The sequence below is a fragment of the Cyprinodon tularosa genome, unplaced genomic scaffold, assembly GCF_016077235.1.
Source record: "Cyprinodon tularosa strain WSP-4 unplaced genomic scaffold, ASM1607723v1 ctg110, whole genome shotgun sequence".
NCBI classification, from domain to species: Eukaryota; Metazoa; Chordata; class Actinopteri; order Cyprinodontiformes; family Cyprinodontidae; genus Cyprinodon; species Cyprinodon tularosa.
In genome coordinates, this window is record NW_024037894.1 from 682,065 (window position 1) to 701,437 (window position 19,373).

The 19,373-nt window shown below is 37.9% G+C and overlaps 1 protein-coding gene and 1 long non-coding RNA gene across 3 annotated transcripts; one reads left to right on the forward strand and one right to left on the reverse strand.

Moving 5' to 3' along the window:
- Nucleotides 1-1,889: 1,889 nt before the first annotated feature.
- LOC119791044 lies at nt 1,890-7,949 on the reverse strand. Its single transcript, XR_005281802.1, has 3 exons — nt 7,780-7,949; nt 2,038-2,137; nt 1,890-1,965 (listed from the first exon to the last, which is right to left on the reverse strand). It is a non-coding gene; the product is annotated as an uncharacterized LOC119791044 (long non-coding RNA).
- On the forward strand, nt 5,226-18,005 carry LOC119791033 (ras-related protein Rab-6A). Of its 2 annotated transcripts, none has more exons than XM_038296874.1 (8): nt 5,226-5,553; nt 10,367-10,425; nt 10,504-10,557; nt 11,076-11,181; nt 11,333-11,444; nt 15,012-15,105; nt 15,660-15,726; nt 16,811-18,005. In XM_038296874.1, exons 1-8 carry the CDS (start codon nt 5,484-5,486, stop codon nt 16,873-16,875), a joined length of 627 nt encoding a protein of 208 aa, XP_038152802.1. In that variant the 5' UTR covers nt 5,226-5,483; the 3' UTR covers nt 16,876-18,005. The 2 variants fall into 2 exon arrangements, with proteins under 2 accessions (XP_038152802.1, XP_038152796.1); XM_038296868.1 differs by lacking the exon at nt 15,012-15,105 and adding an exon at nt 12,847-12,940 and having other exon boundaries at nt 5,229-5,553.
- The last annotated feature ends 1,368 nt before the right edge of the window (nt 18,006-19,373 follow it).

Here is a 19,373-nt window from a genome sequence, read left to right on the forward strand (position 1 = left end):
CATAGGACATCAAATGTTTATCTGTTAAATACAAGTTTTAAAATTATGAATAAAAGTTACTGCTTTGAAAACACACGATACAAGAATACGAATTTCAAATTTAAAGGTACAAATGAAAAATTAACAAATGCAAATCACAAGTTGAGAAAGGTCACAAATTCATCACTATGAATCTTAAACTTTATGTAAAAAAATGATAAATTGTTAACTTTCAAGTATGAATAAAACATTTTAAAGTATGATTCACAAATTTAAAACTAGAAATCACAAATTTTGGAGTGAGAATCACAAATAAATGAGTGCAAATCACAAATTCAGAGGTAAAGATCACAGAATTAGAAGAATGAATCACTAATTTCCATTTTCAAATCACTAATTTACATGTATGAATCAAACATTTTGAAGCAGTAATCGTAATATAACACGTTTGAATCACAAACTTAAAAGTGCAAATCACAAATTTATAGGAATTAATCTAATTTAGAAGCATGAATTACAAATGTACAAGTACTCATTTATAACCCCAGATTACAGTAGCAGCCAGCCGAATAGCTGCCCACTTTCCTCCAACTCCCAGCAGAATCCGCTCCAACTTCCAGACACTAGAGTGACGCACTGCTTCTCCTGGGCATGCATATTTTTCTACTCTGACTCCACCTTTTACTAAGTTACAGAGTTGGACCAGGAGATGGGGTTTCTCTTTAGATCTTAATATCCACAAATCCTGACAGAAAGAACATTTTTGTACAAAGATTGATGTTTAAGAGGAATTTTAGGGGATCAGCCAAGGACAATCCAAGGGCTCATCAAGGAAAGTTGGGAAATATTGAATGGCTACAACTATAAGCTGTAGTTTTATATTTGGTGGTGATTATGTACATCAAGGTTGGTCACCAAACAGCATTAAACAAGAAGAAATGAAGGGAGACAAAACAGAGGCTGTCTCTGAACAGCTGCCCTAACCCATAAATCACTGCATGTCTATATACTGTAGAGTGGGGACTATAGTGAACTTAGTTAACTTACCATTCGGACAGATGATCGCTACTTTTTGCATGTCCCTGCACGGTGCCGGTGCCATTTTGTTCTTTCTCGTCCGCAAAACAAATCCCATGTTGCTTTGTGAGGAGAGCTATTGCAAAGCATTTTGTGAGATATCTGCTCATCTAGCGACCAAGGATGATCACTACTTTTTAAGGTGCATTGTGGGAAATTTTGGGTCCACAACTTTTTCATCCCCTAGACATTTGGACACTCATTTAAAATAATGTAACCACTATATATAGTACCCTATGTAGTGGTTAGAGTGGACATGCGAACACAGCCAGAGCCATTGATTGAATGTCTTACTGCACATGTGCTCAAAACAACAATTTTAAGCACAATCCCAAAACCAGCCCCTAAACACTAACCCCCTGTACTGTATGTGCGCTCCTGCAGAGGCTCCACAGCATTAAAGGCCATCCCAAACCACATAGTGGTGACGGCGAGAGTTCAGCCCATAAATAACAAGTCTGCATCAGGGAAATTTGTTAAGGTGTATCGCTGAACTTCCAATGAAGAGGCCCTCCACAGCTGAGTGAGACTTCATTGGTAGGGACACTCGATAGTAAAGGGGAAGAGCATAGGAGGCAGTTTGGGATCAGTTAGTGACAGGATTTACAAAAATAGAAGGTTAGATCCATGGTTTTGTTTTTGTCTTCTTTCTCTTCCTCAGCACTAATGCTGGTTGATGAACCACCTACAAGAGCATTACTGCCACCAACTGGTGAGGAATGTAACAGCTTCATCCAGGTTTGTAGATTTGTACTAGTAAATGTGTGATTTATCACTTGCAGTTTTTGTCATGGGACAGAATAGGCAACCCAGTATTCAAGGCAGACAGAAAGTAAGATTACTCAAAAAAGCCTTTATTAAACAATGGGTCTGCACTAGCAGCGTCTAGGGCATCTAGGAGAGGAACCTCTGCAGAAAGGAAACACCAGTTAGTGACGACTTAAATCTGGTGGAGGAAGATTATGAACGAGAGTCACTAACCTCGTTTTAATAGTTCAGTCTGAGCCTGGAGAAGGTGGTCGATTCCAGCCAGTCGGCTGATGACAAAACGTGGCGGGCGCTCCTCATAGAGTCCCAGATGCTGTAGCCCCGGAGGATGGAAAACATACAGGAAATCAGATCAGAGCAGATTAAGTAAGGCAGAATAATCCAATGGGCAAAGCCAAAGCCTGTGCTGAGGACATGCTCAGGATACCGAACCAGGAGACAAGAAGTCCAAAGAGGTTCCAAGAGGAAAACAACGGCGATAAAGCAGCTACAAGTGTTTGGCAAAATCCAGCAGTAGTCCAAAGAGGGTTCAGGCAAACAGATCAGACGGGAACAGGCAGGCTCAGAACACCAGAGGCAGAATGGGTCAGGATCAGGTAATCAGAAACATTAAGGTAACAATTAATCACTCTCACCTCTGGCTCGAGAATAATCTGGCACTGATGACTGGTTAGAGAGCTGGTTAAATAGAAGCTGAAGGAGGTGGATCAGATGAATGGTATCAAGAAACTGGGCGAAGCTAGGCGGGTGAATGAATTGAGTAATCAGGCCATTCATCAGCCCCAAGATCAGGACAGTTTTGCATTGTGTCACTTCTAACTTGTTTTACAAGATAAAACATCAGATGTCACATAAAGGGGAGAGTTAACAACAAGGAACAAATCCAAATTTATTTAAATTATTGATTTTCATTTAGAAATTTAGACATCTACATATTTATTTTTATTGGCAGTTATTTTACATCAAAAAGATCTCCAGACTGATTGTAGGTAAGATTTAGAGCTGGACTTTAACTGGGCCATCCTAACACATGAGTATGTATTCCCCACTGCAGCCGTGGCTGCTTGCTATCAGGGATTTTCCCGTTATAGGCAGCCCATTTCCCCAGTCTTTTCTTCCATTGATTTGGCTCCATGCTAATGTGTCTTTGCTGAATCTCCCTTTTCATAAAGGCCAGATATCAGTTGGGTCAACAGATTCTCACACCTGAGCTTTTGACCTTTGCAGCTCCTCAAAAGCTTTCATAGCCATCTCGGCTGCTTCTCTAGTACAATTACAATAAATTTTAAGGGCTTTGAATGTTGGATAATGCACTTTTTCACCTAACCTGGGTCCTAAAAACCCTTTTGTTGACATTACTCTCAAACACACAAACAGACATATACTGTTTCAATTTATTTATATACACTCTTCATATTAAGTGCACTCTGGGTATGAAGCACTTAGCTTTGAATCAAACCACAGCCGTTCCAGTTCAGGGACAACCACTCTTACTGTTAGGCCAGAACTCCCTCCATAAATTTAGAGTGCGTACTTGTAGGTAAGAAGTTCATACATCAATTGACTTGTAAATCATGCATGCTGTGCTTTCTGTAGGAATCAATTTGTCACATTAAAATAGCAAATTTCAGAGGATCCTTATTGAGGTTTTAAGCAAAATGTTCAATCTTTTAAAAAGTTGCGTACATTAATTTTCAAGTTTGCCACAGTTTGTGATTCACATTTAGGTGTGCACTTTAACTGGACTAACCCAATAGACACAAAAAGGCTTGGAGCCATTGAATCTATTTGTATGTTAATGTTTATTTTACTGCATGCTAACATCGGTACCCTTTGCTCCAGGCTCAGCTATTTTGTAGCATGTTTTCTTCCAGCATTCCTATAATTAGCCTTGCATCCCTAAAATCATTTCACACACTTAAAAAATATATATATATATATTTTATTATGCACCACTTATTTACCATTATATAAGGAACATTTTGTTCTATTATTGTTGCAAGCCAAAAACACATTTTGTAAAAAAAAAATAAAAATAATAAAAATAAAAAGATACAATCCATAAATACACTTACCAATCAGAAAAGGTTTCTCAGGCATGTTTGTATGTTTAGATTTTACTTTTTCAAATGTAGTCTTACTTTATTTTATTTATTTTTTTCATTCATTCTTTTCAGTCAAATTCTTTCTATATTGCATTTTACAGATCACATTTTCAAGTCAAATCCAAATGTCATCAATGCAGACTGGTGGAAATGTGATCTGTAAATTGCTATTTCACAGGAATGCAGCTAAGGCTCAATCTGAAAAAGAACATTTCAGAAATTTCATTTGAAAAAAACTGTAAAACAAAAAAATGTAATGTATAAAATAAAAAAGAAATTATGAAATTAAAATCTTAGCAAACCTGTTTTTTTTATTAATTCTTTTATCAAAGTTTAATTCCTGGGTTCTATTTTTATATTTTCATTTACAAAATGAGTTCTATGCTTGAAACAATATAGAAACAAAATTAATTCGATGCCAGAGAATCTAAACCACATACTCCAAAGTTATTGGTTGTCATATAACATCATGAATGATGATGAACAGATGCCACAGCCATGTGAAACTATGGGGATAATTATAGGTTCGAGCTGAAATCCAAAACATTAGGAAACCCATATATTGTTTTCCTTTCAAAATTATGCGTTTGTTTGATACTCTTAGTCTTCTTTTAAACTGCTTTGATCGCAAAAACTGTTCCTACCCATCAGCTGGAGCTCATGAGCAGCCAGGAGTCCTGCAAATAACATTCAGGAAAATTTCAATACAATGAACATCCAGAAAGCTTTTTCTTTTCAAAATGTCAGAAAGCGTTAAGATCAAGGCTTTATGAGTCCAGTGGATTGTTTTTATATTTATTATTTGGAATTACTATGACTTGGGTGACTGAGAATCTTCACCAGCAATACAACTTTAAAAATGTTAAGGGCCAAGTTCTGGATAAACATAACAAATATGAAAATGCAGTTAAAAAAAGACACGTGTCTAAAAAGAGCTCACCTAACTCACTGTAAATATTATGTCCTCTAATAGTTATGAGGGACTTTAACAGAGCAGGTTTCCACAGAACTCATGATTGGATTATCAGAGAAATTGCTTTGTATGTAAAATCTAAGCTGTGGTGTAATACTGCCCCCTTGTGGCCATGATCAAATATAACATGTCTAAGATCTCCTGTGTTTCAGGTTTCAGCCAAATATTTATCGATACGTCATGAAAAAAATCCAGCTTGTGCTTTTTCGGGTTAAATTCCCAGTTTTTCTTCTAAACTGGAGGATTTTTGTCTGTTAAACAACTATTAGTTTAACGTTTCCACCACTAGGGGCAGTGTGGCTGCCACTCGAACAATGTTCACTTTGTTCCTAAGGAGGAAGAAGTTATCTAGAATGCTAGCTGCTCGGTCGGTAGGAGTAGAGACACTGTAGTGATAATAACTTGGCCGCAGGAGTGACTGAATTATCCAACAAGTGTTAAAGCTGAAAGGAGAAGCTCCGGAGCATCGAGAATCACCGACTCTTCATCTGCACGTGCGGGGAAAGCAGGACAAGGCTGCGGATAGTGGAGCTTTAAGAGCCGCTGCTGAGGAAGCTGAGAGAGAAGCGTTAGATTCAGACATGTCTGCGGCCGGAGACTTCGGAAACCCTTTAAGAAAATTCAAACTGGTCTTTCTCGGGGAACAGAGTGGTGAGTTTTAATACATGATGTCATGGCTGAATGAAATACAGTCGGACCTGATTTCTGTAGGACATGTATCCGACTTTAACGGCTTGTTTCGGAGGTTGACGCGGAGCTGCTAGCCGGCTAACATTAGCCGCATATCTTTACACTGTGTTGGCACTTTGGAAGCGTTGCGACACTGTTGATGCCGTGTGTTTGTCCACGCTGGCTGCTTCCCACTCCCTTCTAGATATGAGGAAACTGACGTATCCACTAATTAGCTTCCTCTGACACCCCGTCACTTTTAGGGCAGCTGTAAATCGGTGGGAAACTTGTTAGTTAGCTAAAACAACAGTTAACGTTTGGGTGCTAACTTTATTAGCTGTTTATTTCTTAGATTGGTGTGTTAGTAGGTTGAAATAATCAGCGTGGGTTAAAGTCCGTGAACTCTGATTGTTTTTACAGTTCTTCTATCCTTGAGGCATTTCCAGGACCAGTGCAGCTCAGGCTACATTGATGAAGGGAATGAGGGGCTTTATTTCCAATGGTAGATATAGGAGACCCGTTTCCATGCTGTCCATAACGCAGCATACTTCTCTCATGCTAGTTTTGGGCTCATAAATAAGCATTGTTAATCAATATTTGTGGTGAGATGAAACATCATGAGTTTTGCCTAATTCCTTAAACGATCCCAGCAGTTCATGAAGCTTCATGTGAGCATGTTTGCCCCTAGTGGTGGACTGCATTACTATAGTTAGCTATATAATCTGTGATTTTTTTGCAATTGTTTTTCTTGTTCTTTCTTCTCCATTTAGATTCCCTTGAATTGTTAATGATTGGTGTGTATTATAAAATCATTTGTAAGTTTTTTTGTGATTAAAATGTCTTAGAACAGGATAATATTTTAAGGAGCAGTGTCTTTCTGTAATTTTACTGAAAAAAGCTCAAGCAGACAGTAGTGAAAGTGCTTGTGCAAATTGGGCAACGATGAGCAGAATGTAAGGTGTTAATAATTTTTCTTCAAATATAATAGTTTTTCTACAGTTTTTGGTTTTAATCGGGTTGGAAGTTACGTGTTCAACCAATCTTTTAGTTAAACCAACCAATCTAATTTCTATGTTTAAGGACTAACTAATACAAATTGGTCACTTTGGCCGAAATACTGGTTAAGTACTACAGCAACTTTCTAAGGTTCATACTAAGACTTGAACCCACAACCTTTAATTAGATGGAAAATTTCTTACAGAGGACAGCACACCTGTACTGTCATCCCCAGAAAGCAACAGTATAAAAAAACTAATAACACAAGTGAAACCAGTGGGTTGTTCAAATTCAGATTATATTGTTTGAGCTAATCTAGTTTTAACCAACTAGATTGGTTGTTTTTCCAGCAATTCTATTCTTAGAATAGATCCAAACTCTATCCAACTGACCACAAATCTCCTACGAACTCCCACATCTTGACTGAACACAAAGGCTGTTTAAATGCCTGTCAACTACTCGACACACACCTCGAAACCTCGGGTCATCTCATAACATCACTACTAATCAACAAGCTTATGTTTATTATTAGAATAGTAAATAAATGTTTCCATAGGCTGAGGTCTAATGGAAACTATATTCAGTCAGACTGATTTTAGATAAATAATCCCAGTAGGTGGCTATTCATTGCCTGATAAATTTTTTTTTTGTTTGTTTTTTTTTTTTAATCCTTTGTTTTTCCATGTATCTCTGTAAAGGAATATATTTTAATAAAAAAATCAGTTAAATGGCCATGAATCAAAATGAGCACTTATCCTATGATCAGCAGAACAAATACTAAAAAAAAGTCACATTTTATCTTCTTCAGTAAAGGATTAAAACATATTTAAATCTCCCACGCCTTTTCAGTGCCACATTTTCTAAATTATATTTTAATTCAGATTCTAAATGAGCTGATTTTTTTTTTTTTCATTTTTCAGTATTGAGCCTGATCTGTAGTTGTCTGGTGGTGAATATCAAGCTATTGCTTTTGATCTGGGTGTAGAGTGACCAGATTTGGTCTAAAGTTTCAATAACAACTTAAAAATAAAATAATTTAAAGAGATGAGTTAAACAGGAAGTGGTAACAGCATAGTTTGACTGTATTAACTCATAATAACTGTCCATTCTGTATTAAAAACTACACTAACCTACCTAATTGAACGATTGCTTTTATTATTGGTACAAATAAAAAGAAAAGTGAATGAGTTTCTTATCACTGGATGCGTTTACCTCCATGCGGAACATGGTTTCATCAGATGGAGACGAATGCCGTTTGTTCATCAGCCTGTCTTTGCAGCCTTAGAACCAGCTGTGTTGACTTAAGTCATGTCTCTGTCACTTGATGCCCAAAGTATCTGATACTGAAACCAGAGCTCTGCACAGAGCGCAGTCTACAGCCGGGCACCAAAGCTCAGGGAGGCTTCATCCGTCCAGTTGTTGAAAAACACATTCTCATACTTAAACCTCTAGATCAGGAATGTGAGAGGGTGTGATCTTACTGTTATCTGCCGCTGTTTTTCTAAATAAATGTGAATGTGTGGCTGTCGTTCCAAAGTTTTTTTGCTTAAAGCAGCACAAAGGAGGACCAGGTGCTGTAGTTATTACAGTTCAGTCCCAGAAGCAGGTTTTCAGCATGACGGCCACAACAGCTGCTTTGAAATGAGGCAAACTTCACTCCAGATGAGCTAAAAATAGTCTGCTGGTGTTTAAAGGTAACAGATACTTTTTCATCAATATAATAATTAAAAAAAATCTCCTGAGAACATTAATTTCCTAAAAAAATAAAGTCTATATAATTAACTATACCAATTTCCCTTTTTACAGTAACATTACCAAAGATACCTGTATTTTTAAAGCAACCATGCTTATATTTTGACCCAACTATTATTATTTTAACATGTATTCAGTGATTAGTCAATATTCAGATCTTGGTTTGTATCGATGATCACATTCATTCCTCAAAACTCTTCTCTGTAACTTTATAGTGACGAATCATCTCTGAATTAGTCATGTGACCCAGAACGCAGATTCACGGCAGTCTTAGCTAAAACAAGATATGACATAGGGCTGGGCGATAATTCAATAACGATATAATTGATAGACGTGTGGCGCAATAGAAAAAAAGAGGGTCGATAAAAGTTCGATTAAAAAAAAAATGTTGTTTCCCTTCCTTCTCATTGTAGCCTAGCATGTAGGTTTATGGTAGTCACTACTTGCTCCCAACCAATCGCAATCGCGGACCCAGGCACGGCATCACAAAGCGCCGCCCTCTCAAAGCACAACACAGAGCACATGAAGATGTCACAGCAAGGAGAGGCGGAGGAAATTGTTCCAAAGAAGGGTTTTTGTAGTTCGCCAGTTTGGCAGTATTTCGGTCATGGCAAGTCGGACAAAAAACAAACCACAGTCATCTGTAAAATGTGTCGGGAACCAGTGAAAATTAAGTCTGATAACACAACCAACTTTTTTTTTTTTTTATCATCTCAGCCGCTCACACCCGCAGGAGTACGAGCTGTGTAGGCCCCGGCCTATATATATATATATATATATATATATTTTTTTTTTTTTTTTTTTTTTTTTTTCAGTTCTGGGCAGTTTCCCACGTAGTTCTAACAATTGAGAGAAAAATGCTGAGGGGCAAGCAACTTCAAAGTAATAACTCAGGTTAAAACAGGAAACTAAGCTGAACCATAACAAGGTGCCAGCAGCACCTCTAGAAGAATAGGGGTGAGAAAAAATACCCCATAGAAATGCTAGGCTAAAGGATGAGTTGATTTTTGTTTGGGTTTTTGTTCTTGTTGAGTGGAGTTTACATGGTAGCCTAGTCCTACAATCTTTTAATTACCACAAGCTGGTGGTGTACTATTCCCACCCAAATAGGGTATTCTATTTATTTATTTGTTATATTTATTTCTGGTCACTTTAGTTTATTCTTTGTCAGTATTTAGTAACATAACTCAGGTCTCTTAAGTTATTTTTCTTTAAAACAATTGTTATGGTTAATAAAGTTGGTTAAATAAATATTTAATTGGAAGTCTGTGTTTGTGTTCTTTATTAAAATTAAATAATTTAGCAATATCATAAAAAATCCAGGCAGAGCTGCACATAAAATATGGTTTCAAATCTTTTCAATAATTATCGATATCGATCAATATGCATTTTTTTTTATCTATAAGCTTTTTTTCTATATCGCCCAGCCCTAATATGACAGCGGATCAGACATACTTTTGGTTCTGTGCTTGAGGAGTTAACCCCTTATAAAAGAGTGACGCTAATTAACTTCACCCTAGTCTCAGTTTAAATACCGCTAACAGGCTTTATGAATAACACGCATGTTGAGTGTTACATCTGGTGCTTAGGAAACCAACAGAGGTACTTTGATATCAATGAAAATAAAAACTAAACATGATCCGTGCAAATTTAATTAGCAGAATGTACAAACTTTGGTTCATAAACTCAGTAAACTGAATCTGAGTCAATTTGTGCAACAGAAAAAAATAACAATGACTTCAACAACTTTATATGGAGTGAATTTTCTTCCATTATTGTTTCCATTATAAGTAAAGGACATGTTTTATGATAATAAATTAAAGGGATCAGATCAGACATTCAACTTAAAGTTTTAAATTGTGAATTGCTTGAAATTAGACTTGTTTTATGTCTCCTTAAATGGTATTTGTTCAGTTTTAGGTCTCCTCTGTTATATTTATTGATCTCGTTCCAGAATGTTTTTAATCTGTATTGGAAAGGTCGCTACTTTGCTGAATAACTTCCAGCTTGAACTAATAGTTTTTTGTTTTTTTTTTCTGTTTATCAGTGGGGAAGACGTCATTGATCACCAGGTTCATGTATGACAGCTTTGACAACACATACCAAGTGAGTAAGAGCAGTTTCTCATCACCATTAGTTGCTAAGGGTGTGGATTATTTCACCATTTCTCCTTTTTTTTTTCAGGCCACAATAGGAATAGATTTCCTCTCCAAAACCATGTATCTGGAAGACAGAACGGTAGGTTTATTTTCAGAGCAGCAGAGGGTGAAGGATTCTCCTGTGGTGGGGTAATGCCGTTGGGGGTGGGGGGTTGTATAATTAACACATTTTTTTTATGCCTTGCTAACGTCGTAAAAGGGACACTTTATCCTCCGGATACTCCATATTTTCACTGAACGCTTCCTCCTTCAACTTAAGTATTCTTCGTCTCCTTCCTACCCCCCACCTGTCTCCCATCCCATTTTTGAAATAAAAAGACCTTACTTGATCAGGAGTAGAGGGACAACGATAAGTGGAAGGTTGTTTGTTTCTTTCCCTCCAGGCCCAGACAACTTGCTCTCTCCTTGCATTCCCTACACCCAGTGTCTATTTTTATTTCCCCCCCTCCATCTGTCTGTCTTCATTTTCTTTCTCTTTGTTTTGGCCATATTGCCATAGCTCATTTATCTGTTTTCTTTTTTATTTCCGTTCTCTCTTTATTTCTTTTTCTTTTCTTGCTCTATTATTTCCCGTCCCATCCTCTCCCTGGCCAACAGATCAGGTTACAGTTGTGGGACACGGCAGGACAGGAGCGATTTCGCAGCTTGATCCCGAGTTACATCAGAGACTCCGCCGCTGCTGTCGTCGTCTACGACATTACAAGTAGGTGATGTTCGGTTGGCTGATGAATTATACTGAAGTTCTGTTTAATTTCCTTGGAGGGAAAAAAAAAAGAAAAAAACGGATGAATTTGCAAATTTTTCTTTTCCTAAAAAGAAAAGGTTTTTCTCTGAACAGTTTTGTTTTTATTCAGATGTCAACTCTTTCCAACAAACTACAAAGTGGATTGATGATGTCAGAACAGAGAGGGGAAGTGATGTCATCATCATGTTGGTGGGAAACAAGACAGACCTTGCAGACAAAAGGTTGGTTGTCAATCTGTTCTGCTGTTTTTGTTTTGTTTTTTACAGCATAGCCTTTAATCAAAGCTGCGCTGCATCAGAGGCAACATTTTCTCCTCATGGATATTCAAGTATACAGAGTGAAATCTGTTCCATTATTGATGCAAGCAGAAACATGTTTGGTAAATTTAAAATTTGAAAAATATCCAGTCCAGAAATGAAAGAAGAAAAAAAAACAAAAAAAAACATAAAGCCTTTGGGAGGAACTTCACTTGTTTTTCAGATTTTTAAAAGACTATTTTATTTTTTTCAAATGTATTTTCTTACATTTTATTTTGTCTATTCTCTACATTTTTTCCAAGTTTTATTTTTTCAATGATTTTTTTTTCCTTTTCTTTTTAGAGAAAGGTTTACAAATTCCACTCTTAAAATTGCATTTCCCAGATTAGGCTTTCCTCTGGAATGAGGAGTGACGATGCATTTCTGTTGGTTTGCTAAACATTTACATTTTCAAGAGCGAGTGTTTGTGTTGGATTTGAAGTTAAGAGAATTTGATCTCTAAGACAAGCTAAAATAGAATGCAATTAATGAAACTCGATCTGAAATAGAGAGACAAAAAAATGTATTTTAAAAACAAAGAGCACATGTAATCGTCTAGTTACAGTTACCTGACTCATGTCGCAGGCTTTTCGGCACGTACAGCTTTGCTATCCACAGATCTCTTCTCCTGTTCAGAACACAAACTTCTTCTTATCTTATTAACAATAAATGGCACCAAAAGAGTATGGTGCGACCTGAGATGATGCCGAGACTGAGGCTCTCTCATTGAAATCTCGGTGGAGGACAGTATCCAGGCACAGAAGTTCCTGAAACTTGGGGGCGCCACCATTTTTTTTAAATGAAAATTTGAGGGGAAAAAAGGAAATCCATGAAAATAATGCTTTAAAAAGGTCCAAAAGGGTTTTTGAATGACTTTGCATTTAATTTTTTTCATTTTAGATTGTATTTTTTCCGTATACAGTCTGTTGCCGTAGTGACCTGTCCAGGGTGGCCCATATGCCCCATTTCCAATACCCCTCTGAAACCGATCTGTTCTGAGTTCGGCACAAGCTTGGATCAGTTAACCAAGCTGAGCTCGGTTCTTATGACGATTTACACATCACGCTACCACGGTTCCTCGCCTCTTATCGGTGGTCCGTCATACTATAGCTCTCAAGTCGGGAATTGCATAAAACAAATATATTTTTCAGTTGCAACAATAATGGAACAAAAATCACTCCATAAGCAAATAACCGACTTTCTCTTTTTTTTCCACATATCTGATACGGATGGATGATTTTGTTTTTAATGTTTTGTCTGTTCATGATAAAAACTTGTATTGTCTTCTCCCTGGCTGTGCATCTTTTAACCTACTTATCTACCACAGGCAAGTATCTATTGAGGAGGGTGAACGGAAAGCCAAAGAACTAAATGTAATGTTTATAGAGACTAGTGCAAAAGCAGGCTACAACGTGAAGCAGGTAAGGGTGTGTCTGAGCCGTGCTCTGAAGTCCTGCTGTCGGTTCTCAAGCCTGAGCTTCTCCACCAAAAGTTTCCCTCTGCAGAGCAAAAAGAGAGCGAAAGGAAAAGGTTTTAGATACTCCCAAATGGGCGGATATCTCCCAGCCCATCTTTTTCTCTGACCCTCTTTACTGGAATATATTTAGCATCTTTAGTGTTTTTAGATGAAAACCTTAAACTTCCGAATATTTTAGGGGTATACAATTCAAAGCTATGCATAAATGTGAAGCGGAAGGAAAAGTCTAATTGGATTTTAAAATTTTTATTAATACAGATGTGAGAAATCCTTTATGTGGTTTTATTCAACTGGTCTTGGTCAGTATTGGCTCAGTCAGGATGGATGGATGGATCTTTTTGGTTTGAAAGTCATCAAAGACTGCAGGAATATGAAAGAATGTTCTTTAAAACAAATGTAAACACCGCTGCTTGTGTCAGTATCACCCCTTTTCCCTAACCACTAGGCCACCACTCCCCATGCAGTTCAATAAAGTGGCTGCAGAGGGCACTCATGATTGAATGCTGCTCCACAAATGGCTTACAGCAGTGAGCTCTAAAAGCAATTGTTGACACAGATTTTATTTTAAAAATAATTTAAGTAGCTTGTTAAAAATTAAATATCTGCTTGGTTTAGCAAGATAGCCATAAAAAGGTAGCTTCGTACTGCCTCCCTCTGGTAGTTTTGTGGTACTTCCAGCATATGGCACCACATCTGTTTGTGTCTGCACATTGTGCCTTGTGCTGAAACTATTCAAGCTCAAAAGGGACTAAACTCTGTCAGGATGGATATTTGGTGTTTAGAGCCATATTTTAACGGAATCAAATAGTTTTTGGTCTTTTTCTGTAGCCACAAATAAGCCTGACTGCGAAACTTTAAAATTAAACTACAAATGTATGGAATCAATTTTGTTCCATATTCCATATTGTACCCGCTTTGTTCCATATTGTACCCGCTCCTGATAGGGAACGCCTATTAAATGAGCGAGAGATCGTGCACGAGCTCATTTGTCATTGTGTACGCTCTGTTTAAAAGTTGCTGTTTGCGTCGCTCATACAAGCTTACTTTTTAAAAGGACATTTGCAATTTTTCCACTCTGTCAGACTCACCACCAGTAAGTGGAAATGGGGATGAGCACGTAGGACGGCCTTATGTAAACATATCATCAGAATGACTGACAGTTAGGAGGACCACTTATTTTGATGATCCACCTGGAAAAAGAACATCCTCTACTATACCTTTAAATTTTTCAGATTTGATTTAAGCCAAACACTCGTTTTTGGCCTATAGAAATTAGTCTTTATTTCAGTGGAAAGCCCGCCCACAGAAGTAAAGAAAATGTTAAAGGTAATTTGAGAAGAATATGAATCCTAAAACTCAAAACTGAAAATGTGAAAAAAGAAAAATTGAAAATAAATTATGTGAAAGTCTAAGAAAACAGAAAAGTTGCACCCAAAGCAGTTTTTTTTTTATCACATTTTTTTACAAAACATTTTTTTTCCCCAGCATAATGAGAAAAAAACGAGCCCATACAAATGGCGCTTTCTTGTTGCCAATTTCCCAGCTGAAGGTTGATGTAGGAGAACCTAATGGATCTGCTTTGACCGCCTCTCGCTGCCTGCTGGGCTCCTCGATCTTCATGATGCTGGTTCCCTAAAGAACCTCTGAGTCCACAACCAGGACAGTCGTTAGGTTTCGGTTTCATCTTACTTTGCCCTGTCAGAGTGGTGGGAGCTCCCGAATACTGAAACCCATCCGTTCTATAAAGATGTTCCCCTTTGTGTCTGCCACATCCAATCCCACTAAAACCCATTCTGTGCTCCGTCTACACTGATCCAGCTTTGAACTGCTGCCTCAAATCAGAGGGCTGCAGTGGGAGGCTTTTGGTGGTGAGCGACGGCGGCAGCAGCAGCAGGGAGGAGCACGGCTTTTTATTTCATTGCAATGTATTCACAATCCATGTTTGTTTTTCCTTGTCTGTTTTGATGTCTGTGATGCGCGTCACGGTGGGGTTCGGTGTCGGTGGGGACTCACAGACAGATTACTACAGAGGAAGGAGAACAGAGAGCGAAAGAGATGAATGTTCTGTTTATTGAAACGAGTGCAAAGACAGGCTACAATGTCAAACAGGTATAGGATGCGCGCGCCCGTTTCTCCACATGCATGTGTGCAAACGTGCTTTAGGCATTCGTTCCTGACGAGGAGCTTGAATTTGCTTTCCAAGCTCTGTCCTGGTCGGTGAAGGGAATCATTTGGCCAGTTTGATCCAAAGTCTGCAGGACGGGTCAGAGTTTGCAAACCAATGAGTGGCTTCTTTATCTTTGCAGTAATGCTTTTATTTGTTGCTGTGAAAAGTTCGTCATGGGCATTTTTCATTTCATGCAGTTTATTTTAGACATGCATGTTGTGCATCATGATGAGGCCCGGCTATCAGTTACACCAGAAAAGTGCACTAGTTACGTCTTTTTCTTCAGGCCTGCTTACTTATCAGATGCATGTTCATGCAGAAGCTCCCAGAGAAGCTCATGAATCACAGTCAGATTGGAAATAAAGAAAAAAGCTCTGCTGGGTGTGTTCCTGTTGTGCAAGCTTGAGGTGAACTCAGACGCAGCCTGCATGCTTGTTTTGACTAGTTGGTCTGTGCTAAAATATTCCTGACCACATTCATCCTCTCGTCTCTGCAGCTTTTCCGCCGCGTGGCGGCTGCCCTCCCTGGCATGGATGCCACGCAGGACAAGAACAGAGAGGACAGTATCCTTTGTGCACTCTGCATAATCTACAGTGGACTGAGGAGGTCTGCCTGCTCTATGATGTCGCCTCGTATTAAATCATATGTTCATAGAAAAGAAGGAGTTACAATCAATTGGGAATGCTGCTTAAAAAAGGAACTGGTTACCTCTCGAAATAAAGTAACTGAGTTAGTAACTTGGTTCCGAGGGGAGCTGTGTTTTTGTGACACACGTACAAGGATAAATGTCCATAGTGCATTTTTACAGCATATTCAGAGATGTGTAAAGTACTTAATGAAACAAATAAAATACCTCAACATAAAATTACTTTGGTAAAAGTGAAGGTTACTGATAGGAAAAGTACTTCAGTAAAAGTCTGGAAACTGTTCACAACTAGGAAATCAAAGTACTATATATCTTTGTACTAGTGGTGGGCATAGATCGTTTTTTTTAATCTAGGTTAATCTCACTAATCTTGGAATTCATCTAGATTGATATAGATTCACATCACTCATTTGAATTCTGCCAAAGCAATCTTTTGCCATCTTTTTCGGCATCTTCTGCATTGGCTAAGGGATGGTTTGCATTATGTGGTTTTTGCGCCTGGAAGAACATCCTGCAGTAAACTAATTCTACATTGCAGAAGGTGGAAACAGTTTTCAAGCCGTTCTGATCACCAGAACCCAGAGCAACACAAAAGCTGACGTGTAGAACCACATTCTTCCACCGCTGTGCTTCCTGCCGGAGAAAACTAAAAGGACCTTCTGGAGGAATTAACTAAATACTGTTTCAAAATAATTTACAAGCAAAGCAAAATATTTTCTCTGCACTTTACCAGTTTCTTCTGTGCACCACAACAAACAGAGCAGTTCATCTTGTCCACATAAACAAATCCTTTTATGAAAACAATCAGGTCATATTTTAATCTAGAAAATAATGTCTCATAATTAGAAGTAGAAGCATTGGTGGCTCTATACAGTGGCCCTGGCCCCTAGTGGCCCCCGTCTTAGCTGCTTAAACCGTTAGAATGGCTTTGATGGTCTCTGGAAGCATGTATGTTTTGTTCTTTGTTTTGGTCTGTATTCCTTAACCCCTCAATCCTGCAGTGATCGACATAAAGCTGGAGAAACCTCCTGAGCAGCCCGTCAGCGAAGGAGGCTGCTCCTGCTAGAGGGCTCAGCTATCCCCGCCGCCACTTCTCTGTACATGTCCCCTCTTCACTACACCCCTTCCCCTGTGTCCCATTAGCCTGACTAAGAACACTATGCCGTGGCACTGCCGCCGCCCCGCTCCTCCATCCAGACGCTCCCAGACTGAGCAGCGCTCTGTAACTGACGAGAAATGGAGCAGCAGCCGGAGTTCGTTCTGTTTTCACTCATTTCTAAGCAGATTGTCAAAGATAAATCTGTCAGGTCACCACATCCTGGACTCTTTTCAAACTACACGGACATCGAATGTCTGGTGCTTTTAACAGGAGAGCTTTGCTTTAAGCCCAGAGGGTGTGAATCCTGTTTGCTTTTAATCCTGAACAGACCTTTTTTTATGAAGTGATTGAACTGGGGAGAGAAGCTGAAGATTGTTGGCTTTTAACCATCATCATTGGTTTGGTTCCTCTATAGTCCATCTGTACACATGTGATGCAGCTAAAGTCCTGCTCTCATCATGATGATGCCTGTATTTCAGACCTTTTCTAAGCACGTATGTTTAAAAACACACTACATGGTTAGAAAGCAGCACAAGCGTGGTTCACAGTCCTGCTGGTTGTTTTTTTCCATCCATGAGGAGGACAAATAAAGTTTCATAGAGTATTTGTTTGCTTTTTTTTTTTTGTAGTTTTCACCTAAAACCCAACAAAACTGTGGATAGAGGAACATTTGCCTTTCTTAGGGTAAAAAGTCGAAGATGTGGGCTCCTTTGGCATCGGTTTTGCTTTGAACACTATATTTTTTGGTTTTGCTTTTTACTTTTTGGCTTTGATCTTTCGTTAGTGATTTATCAAGACGTGTATTTAATCTACAATGACTTGAAATATTTATTTCTGTTGGATAAATGCTTCTGTTTTGTTTTTGTTTTTTTTTATAGTTGGCAATATTTTTCCTTTGTGGTAACCAGTCCTAAATGATATACGTCGTCCCAGATCAGCTTTTCCAGAATCTGACCGTCTGCCGTTGGATCATACTGATGATGTTGTGCAATTATTGTGAGAATTTATGCAGGAGAGTCTATTATGTATAGTAGATTTAACATTTCTGTCTGGAATTGTAATAAATGAAAGAATAAATTTACACTTATCAAAACTAATGAAATTCATGTGTCCCACAAGCAAAAACAAAAAGACTTCTACAGCATCACTGTGCATCATGAAAAAAAAAAAAAAAAGAATTCCTTTATAAACACTCAATTTAAACTGATTACAAATGTTCCGAGTAAAAAAATGGGCCATCTGCTGATAAAATGAAGAAAGCTGCAAATAACTGCAGGGTTACTGAAAAACACTTATGGGGTGAATTTTGTTCCATTATTGTTCAAATTGGAAAAAAATGTGATTCAGATATAAAACGGACATTTTCAAGAAGGGGGGGGGATGGTTTGAGTACCGTTTTCTCAATTTATTTTCAGTTTTATAGCTTTTTTTCAACTTGCATTTTGCAGATCACATTTTTTTAATAAATTTAAAAGAAATTAAAATAAATTCTGAGAAAACTCAGAAGTTACTCTTAATACCATTTCTTGAAGGAAGAGTCCGGTCAGCAAGGAATAATCAATGGATCGTTATCTATACCTAAAACTAATACGTTTGCGGTAATTTAATGAATGAGTAACACCTCACTCCTGACAGCTTCCGACAGTGATGTCACGGTGCGGTAAGCCTAGCGTCATTCTCCCTGCTTTACAAGCATAATCGATGGGACACATACACACACACTACTAGACACATCTGCAATCAACAATTATTGAAGATTTAAAGAGGACTTCACCATTGAAATTCCAGAATGCCATAGTTAAACTGACAATGCCCGTGTGAATGTCAGTTGGATGTTGTAATACATTGGTTAAAAGTGAGGAAAGAATTATTACACCTTTCCGATTCATGATCCTCCACGGACGGATTTGTCATTGGATTGCCAATTTAAGAGGGAGGATTTGCCATCGAAATTATCGCCAGAGAAAAAAAAAAAATTAATATGTAGCCAACATTTCGAAGAAGAATGTTTTCAAGATGACTTGGAATATAGCACGTTGTGACAAACACCAGATACAGCATTGGGACTTGCTAAACAGCCGATTCCCGCAACAAGACGTCACAAAGCGGCAAGTGGCAGTAATGTTCTTTGACAAACATGGATGTCTCCAGTAAAGCAAATTCAAATGAAAATTACTCTTAATTAAAACATCTATTGAACAGCATGTAATAATTTAATATTTAAAGTACTTTCAGAAGTTTGAATTCTGAATATGATCAGAGTTTTCCTTTGATAAAAAATATTTGTCAAAGTTTCATTACAGGATAACATTGTTTTTATATTAATTTATTATAGGAGCAATTTAAAAAATAACAATAAAGAACCTGCTCAAAAGCACTACTTAATTGTGAAATATCAATTACTGATTATCAATAAGTAGCGATGATCACACCATGTTTTTTTTCTGATCCAATACTGAGTAAAA